The sequence below is a fragment of the Aegilops tauschii genome, chromosome 1 (assembly GCF_002575655.3).
Source record: "Aegilops tauschii subsp. strangulata cultivar AL8/78 chromosome 1, Aet v6.0, whole genome shotgun sequence".
Taxonomy (NCBI): Eukaryota; Viridiplantae; Streptophyta; class Magnoliopsida; order Poales; family Poaceae; genus Aegilops; species Aegilops tauschii.
Window position 1 is genome coordinate 507078601 of NC_053035.3, and position 8044 is coordinate 507086644.

General features: G+C 43.6%; 1 protein-coding gene across 1 annotated transcript; it reads right to left on the bottom strand.

Moving 5' to 3' along the window:
- Nucleotides 1–286: 286 nt before the first annotated feature.
- Nucleotides 287–3475, bottom strand: LOC109784850 (rho GDP-dissociation inhibitor 1). Its single transcript, XM_020343454.4, has 5 exons — nt 3064–3475; nt 2762–2870; nt 2197–2415; nt 757–881; nt 287–589 (listed from the first exon to the last, which is right to left on the bottom strand). Exons 1-5 carry the CDS (start codon nt 3238–3240, stop codon nt 515–517), a joined length of 705 nt encoding a protein of 234 aa, XP_020199043.1. The 5' UTR covers nt 3241–3475; the 3' UTR covers nt 287–514.
- Between the last annotated feature and the right edge of the window lie 4569 nt (nt 3476–8044).

Consider the following 8044-nt stretch of genomic DNA (forward strand, 5'->3'; position numbering starts at 1 on the left):
GCGACACCACATGAATATACTTAAAAAACGTCTTACATTTTGGAACAGAGGGAGTACAAAATACGTACACCCAGTCATTCCAGCATGCAGCCACACTTATCTTTTGACAAGAACAATATAATCTATCTGTGTTACTCGTGCATGCAGAAGAATTAATGTTGTGTTAACAATTTATTTTTTGCAAACTGTTGAAACCAAACGCACACGTAGAGCTTTCGGAAATGAACAAGGACATGAACAGGCGGAGAATAAGCAAAGACAGTAGTCATGCTAGCGAGCAAGGAAGGACACAATAACAATAACATGCATGCAAATTCAGACATACACTTTCAGTCCAGGTCAGGTACTCACTCACCTTCTTCATTGCAAGCAAAGCGAGTGAGTGAATCAACAACCCTGATACTGATAGATACCACACAAGAAACATCAATCACCTAACAGCTATCAACATCCGCACACCGCACAACCTAAACTAACATCCATCCCATCCCATCTCATCTTTGTTGTCTGTTAATTAGGCAGGCCAGTCCTTCCTGATTTCAAAGCTGTACTTCATGTCCAGGTACACCTTTCCATCATCGTCCACAAACTGCAGGGCACCACCAACCAAAATCAATCAAATCCAGTCAGTCCACACATCTTTACTACATACAGTATTAACCAACTCTGGTTGGTATGACAAAAGAAGATAGATGGCTAGATTCACTGCAACAAAATAGCTGGCACATACAAACTTTTTCTATATATGCACCTTACCTTTAATCTAGCAGAATAGGAGCCCCTCGCAAAGATGCCGCTCGGGGTGCTATCTTCTTCAGCCTTGTACGTGTAGGGCTCCTGCTGAGGGCTGAATGTCCCCAGCATCACCTTCTGGTTCTCCACTGCAAAACAGAGGGAACAGGACTCACTCACAGAGTTATTTACTTATTCAGTCATGACTGTCATCACAATAGATCAATGCAGTCAAACAGTATGCATCCAACATATAACCTTCTTCCTTCAGAATTAATTATTATGGACACAGCATTCAGTCATCCTATTTTTTGTTGAGACTTAAGAATTGTTTCCTGATGATGGAAATGAGATCAAACCAAATCCACCGTGTTTAAACCCAGCATGTCTTGAGAGAGAGAGAGAGAGAGAGACAGCAGGTGTTTATTTTCACCCATGTGACTGTTTCCTAATGACTTGCTGGTGTTGATCATATTGCAGAAAGTACAACATATGCAATGCAATCAAAACCTGCTAGAGATGCAGCAGCAAAGGCTAAGATGGAATTAAAAAAGTTAAAACCAGCGGGTGGATTCGTTTTGTGTCGTGAGTGGAACAAATACGGTCTCTCATAAGATGGTGAAAAAATGTGGAAATAAACCTTTGATGGAACAGAACAGCAGGAACACATGACTTGGGATAAAATAAAATATATAAACGACACCATGCATGCCCACAAGTCAATCAGATAAGATGCGAATTCAACTCAGTGACAAATAAGCAGTGAATTGAGGAGCAGATTTGGATCAAAGCAAGTATAGTATATCATTATTATCGGGAGGAGCTGGCATTTTTCAATCAAATTCTCGTTTTATGGAGGCACAGCTGCAGAGCATATGTAACAAATTCTCATATTCAGCTCAACATTTGCTAATAATGTTATATTCTTGGGGTGTCTTCCTATTTTTGCAGGGATATATATAATTCTCTCAAGGATTATTTATTTCCCAACAGTGGGAATGAGGCAAAATCCACAATGTTGAAACCCAGCATGTCTTGAGCGACAGCAGGCGTGTTTATTTTCGCCTATGCTACTCTTCCTGTTGTGTTCATCATAATGTCGAAAGAATATACGCAATGTAACCAAAACCTGCTAGGGATGCAGCAGCCTAAGACGGAATTGAAAGTTAAAACCAATGGATTCATTTTGTATCGTCAGTGGAACAATTATGTTGTCTCATAAGATGTTGAAAGACAAATACAGGAGTAAATCTTTGATGAAACAGAATAGCAGGAAAATATTACTTGCAACTACATACATCACATGCCTAGATGTAATTGGATAAGGTGTGAATTCAATTCAGTGACAAATAAGCAGGAAAATGCAAAGCAGGTTCAGATCAAAACAAGTATAGTGGTGTGTTTAATTAATTAATTTAAGGAGTTGTTTACAAGGAAAGGAAATGAAATGAAGGAAATGGCCACCTTTTACTCGGGTCTTCCAGACGGTGTGCGAGTACTTGAGACCGGACACGATGTTGTTGGAGACGGTGAAGGAGAAGCGGAAGCTGTAGGCGGTGCCGTCCTTGAGCGCGAAGGCGTGGCCCTTGTCATCAGGCACGAACGGAATCGGCAAAACCAGGTCAGGCCTCCCTGGTGCCAAGATGGTGAGGTTGAGTATGGTCACCTCAGGTTCGACGGTCTCTGGACATAGCCGGCAGCGCATAGGAACGGAACAGTGAGTCAGTCAGTCTCACAAACAGTGTAGTGTGTCTACTCTAGTGTGATAACAGAAGATAAATTACAGACAGGCAGCAGAGATACTGCCAAGTGCTCTCTCTCTCTCAGGAAAAGCTGGTAACAAGTAGTGTTGCCTGACAGTGTTTTATAATTTAGTGTGCGTAATATACTTATACTGGAATAAGAGAAAGAAAGAAATTAGAGGCAGTCCGTCAAGTGGTACTAGTACTGGAGGCGTGCATTTGCATTTGCATTTGCAGACAGGCATTGTGAGACAGGTAGCAGTAGTAGTAGTAGGTGAGTGAGTTACCAGCTCCAAGGGCAAGGGCAAGGAGGTTGGTTGTGTGGAGAGCATCTGGTCCAAGGAGCTGCTCCTTCCATCTGCGGAGGCTCTCATCCTCCTGCTCCTCCTCCTCCCCCTGCATTACATTACATACATACATACATAGATCCATCCTTTCCTTGTTAGTTTCAGTTTGAGTATTCCTCTAAAAAGAAAGATGCAGATGCAGATCCATCCTTCTTCTACATTACATTAGTATTATTCCTTACTTATGAAAAAGAAAGAAAGAAAGAAAGATGCAGATGCAGATGCAGGTGGAAGTTGCTTGCCTTGTGGAGGTGGAGGAGGTCCTTGAGGGGAACCTGAGGGCCCAGCGCCATCTTCACCGCACCCATGTCATCCTCCTCTTCTTCTTGCTCTTCCTCTTCTTCCTCCTCCTCCGGCGGCAAGGAGGAAGGAACGCTGACGCTGACGGAGACGGACGCTTCCTCCTCCTGCTGATCCATCTTCCTTCTTGGATCGCCCCTCCCCTCCCCTCCCCTCCCCTCCCCTAAAGATTTAGAAGCAAAATCAAATCTTGGAGGGGATGCCTGCCCTGCCCGCGTGATTGAGGGAGGGAGGGATTGATTGATTTGGGGAAAAGGGAAGGGAAGGGGATGTGGGGATTTGTTTTTGCTCAGCAGCCAGCAGCACAGCAGCAGGGCTGGGGTTGGGTTGTTGTGCGAGTGAGATTTTAGCTCAACTTTTGTTTTTGTGAGAGGGAAGGAAGGGAAGGGAGGGAAGCTCATGGGTGGATGTATGATTCGTCTGCACTTTCTTTCTTTCTTTCTTTCTTTCAGATTCAGAAATATATAAAAAATTAGTTTTGCTAATTTGTCGTTAGGGTCACAAATAAAAAACCGTCTGTGCTAAATGCCAGGCATTAGTCAGCTCCGCTTTGCCTCCCCGAGGACCAAGGCGGGGGTGCGCAGGTGTGAGCCGACGATAGCTAGTCTCGAATTTCATATTGTGGGTTAGGGGATCGTCCGAGATGATAATGTGGGGTGGGGGAGGGGGGCTTAGAGGGGTGGCTGCGAGCGGCGGCCAGCACAGCGGTAAGGGAAGGGTGATGTGGCAAGGTGGCGCACAACAGCGCCAACCGACCGCAAATGGCGGAGGCAAGCGGTTAGGTAGGCTCGCGGCGGCCTCGGGAAGAAGAAGGAAAATGAATAGTGTGTGATATGTGTTTCGTCTGTTGGATGAAGATCTAGCACTCGTGAACAAAAGTGATTGATGCAAAAAAAAAAGACTAGTTCCATGCACCGGCAGCTCCACAACCCTTTAGTAAAACAACAACAAAATATGTATTACCTTTGAGCCCACAAAACATGCATCAAAAGCCAAGAAAAGAAAAGAAAAGAAAAACTAGACAAAAGAAGGAACCTAAAGAGCACACCCAAGACCTATGGAAGGCCATGATCCATCCTAGGAATTTAGGCCTACCTTGACCTATGAGCAAGAAGGGAAAAATGATGTACAAAATTACAACACCAGAAGGCAAAGAAGACCTAACACCCATGTAGGTTTCTCCATTGCACAATATCTAGATATCCCAAGCTGTGGTAAAGACCACCTCAAAGAAAAATGGGTGATCAGACCTCTTCCCAACAACAACAATGCACTGACTGACATTGTGTCCATGTCCCCACTCAGTTTGAGTGGGGGCACACAACACAAAAATTATCCTCATGGATAGATCTCCAGCGCCTTCTCACTAACATGTCCTTGGTGTTAAGTCTATCAAAGAGAAAAAGCCAAGCAAAGACTTTAATTTCCATGGTGCATTTGCTTTGCATATCCATTTGAAGGGCTCATCGACGGACAAGTAAGAATACATGATAACATAATAACTTTTAGCGGAATAAAGACCATTGATCCCAGTCCAAGCCCAAATATCATATGTCAAGGGATCTCGTTGAAGTTGAGATAACCAACCCTCCAATATAGACAATTCCTGCGAAGCTTCAGAGGAGATTGGCGGATGTAGCATAGAAGCTCAAACTTCAGCCAGAATAAAATCCCTAACAGACAGTTTGTCATCCTTGATGAAAGAGAACAACCGTGGGAGTCCGAAACAAAGTGGCTGAGAAGAATCACTAACATGCCAACTGTCAGACCAAAATATCACATAATCCTCCAAATTAACATGGACATTGGCAATGGCCCTATAATCCTCATTCAACTTAAGGATATTACACCACCAAAACGAACCACAGAGGACAGTGGCATGGGGAACCACACCATCATAATAAGAGTTCCAAATCAAGGAGACTCAAGGGATATCAACTTTGTTGCTAAACTTGTGCAGATGCTTAACCAACAAGCCCTGATTCTGAATATGAAGATTGTTAATGCCAAGACAACCTTGTCCTTAGGCCTACAAACCAAATCCCATGCAGCTAAAGACTACTTGGGAGTATCAGAGTTTCCCTCCATAGGCACTGCCTCTCAATGCTTTCAAGATGCTTGATAATTTCAAGAGGGATATGCAAACTATAGATAAAGTATACTGGCATGGAGGAGAGGACATATCTTGAGAGTTGCAATCTTGCACCCTGATTTAATAGAGAAGAGCTAGGAGATAATCTCCTCTCCAACCTATCCACCAAAGGGAGTAAATCCTTCCTAGCCTAGTAGCAGCCACTAGCAGACCAAGATATGTAAAGGGCATGGTGCCCATCTTGCAATCAAATAGAGTGGATAACTTCAGAGCTTCTCCATCGGGAACATTGATGGGAACCAAAGATGACTTGTTAAAATTAATCTTTAGACTAGTAGAAGCAGAAAAGAAATGCATCATGTCCTTAAGAGAAAAGGAACTGATTATCCGCTGTAGGTATAATTATATTGTATCATCAACATATTGCACAATGGGAAACTATTGATCATGTGAAGGGATGGGCAAAGACAAAACTCCTCTGACAAGCATATCATTAACAACTGACTGAAGGAGGTCTACTGCTAAGACAAATAGTAGGGGAGATAAAGGGTCACCCTAGCGAACCCGTCTCTTGCAAACAAATTATTCCGAGGCAAACTATTTAAAAGAACTGATGAAGAGCCTAAAGACAAAATCTCTTTAATCCAGCCAAGCCACCTATCATCAAAACCCTTGAACTTCAGTATCTCCAAAATGGCATCATGCTCAAATGTATCAAAAGCTTTAGCATAAACAAGCTTAAGAATGAGCAAGGGTCTTTTGGACTGATGGCATTGATGTAAATACTCCAGAGTCCAGGAAATGCAATTCTGGATGGACCTACACTTAAGAAACCCATACTGGTTTTTATGTATGCACTTGAGGGAAATGCCCTATCAATGATGTTCAATAGTAATGCGCCAACCTGACGAGATCGTCCATCCAGGGAGACCTAACATCGTCAAACAACTGGAGAGACCCGACAACGCCCAATAAAGAAAGTTGGCCCACAAGGCGTTGTTCCAGTGGCCGATAATTAGGCCAGACACCCAGAACGAGCCGGAGCGTAAGGGTACCGACCAAAGTGATGGAGAGGGGCAGGAAGAAGGCACCGGGGCAACGCGCAACCTCCAAAGTCAAATAGATGGGTAGACGACATAGAAGATGTTAGCCGGATAGCCATGCCAGTCGGGCAGGCCGACAAAGGGACCCGATCATGAGGTGGCCAACAACTGGGAAGGCATCAGCATGACCCCCCCCCCCACACAGAGAGAGAGAGAGAGAGAGAGAGAGAGAGAGCACCAATCTAGCAGACCCAACGGTCTGGAACATCTGGTTAGCCACAAAAGGGACCCGACCATGAGGAGGTCAACATCCGGCCAACATAGCAATCGAACTCCGCCACATAGCCTTCACCAATGCATGAAATGCACATGCAACAGCGAGGCAAAAGACGATAGATGATAGGGCCCTGACCGTGCACGTGGCCCATGCGTCATGGACCTCAGAGACGTCGTCGTAGTGAGGCACGGGATTGTGCGACCGGACGGCAGGGAGGGCGCTAGGCAGGCAACGGCGCATGACACAGAGGGCAGTTGAGGGTGTGAATGCCCCTAGGAGGCAGGTACTCCACCGTCCCTTAAAAAAGCAATGTATTTTTCGAGACGGTCTCCATGGCGAGTTGGAAACGCGGGCCATGGTGAGTTGTTCGACATGTTCACGGCTTCACGCCATATAGACATAGATCTTTGTCCTTCTAAAACTACATGTGGGTGTATTTTTGGCACTGTGTTACTATCATGTGTTTTGCTTTTAAGTAGATTGCCCATCGTGATGCCGTGAATGTAGCTTTCGTTTGGCATGACGCCTTCGATTTGGCTTGCATCATTATCGAATAAACATGAATTGACTTGCTCTTCTCCAACATTACATTCAGAATGAAGAACCGTTAGAGCATGCCACATCCAAATACTAACTTTGTTTGTGAAAAATTATCTCGGTAATACACATTCATCGTTTATCAGATGTCATAGACGGCCGTAACTGTTTCTATGTTTGCGGAGGTCTGATTTTACCCTTTTTTTGCAGTTAGATTCTATCAGGAAAAAAAAGGATAATCGGCGCCTCTGGTAGGTTTTGGTTTTACTATTGGCGCCAAAGTTCTGATGGCGTTGGTAGTAGTTATACCAGACAGCTTATTGTTATAAGTTTTTTGGTTCAACTAACTGCAGATGTTTTTGGCTAAAAAAAGTTACATTTGCTTTTGTGATGGAGGAAGATAAACTTTAGCCCTCACACATAACTACGATATACTCCTTGTCGGCAAGTATATACATACTGTCTTTTCAGCCTTTTGAGATCCTACATATGTATGAATTGCGTCCCTAGTTGATATATTACTATGTACCATGAGAAAATGAGATATAAAAACTATAAATATGTGCATGTATGCTTTCTATTTAGTTTTCCCTCTGTGTGGGGTAATTTTTGTGGTACAAAAGAGGAATAACAATGCTGCTGAACGCCATTCAGTTCAAGGAATAAAAGAAAAATATAGATAAACTAGATACTTTAATAAAATGATCAACTAGCTGGAAAAAGACGGCCCGGCTGCTTCTAGTAGCATATCATACATGGAGATGGAGATGGAGATGAAAACCATACGTCCATCTCCTGTCCAAGTCCAAGCAGAGCAGAGCAGAGCAAAGCAGAGAGGCAATGACATACATAGATACATACATTTCATAAGTATTTCACTTTGATTTGATTTGATTTGCACAATAAACAGAAAGAGAAGAAGAGATTATGTGCACGATAAACAAAGGATCCTTGAGGACGGACAGATGTGATAG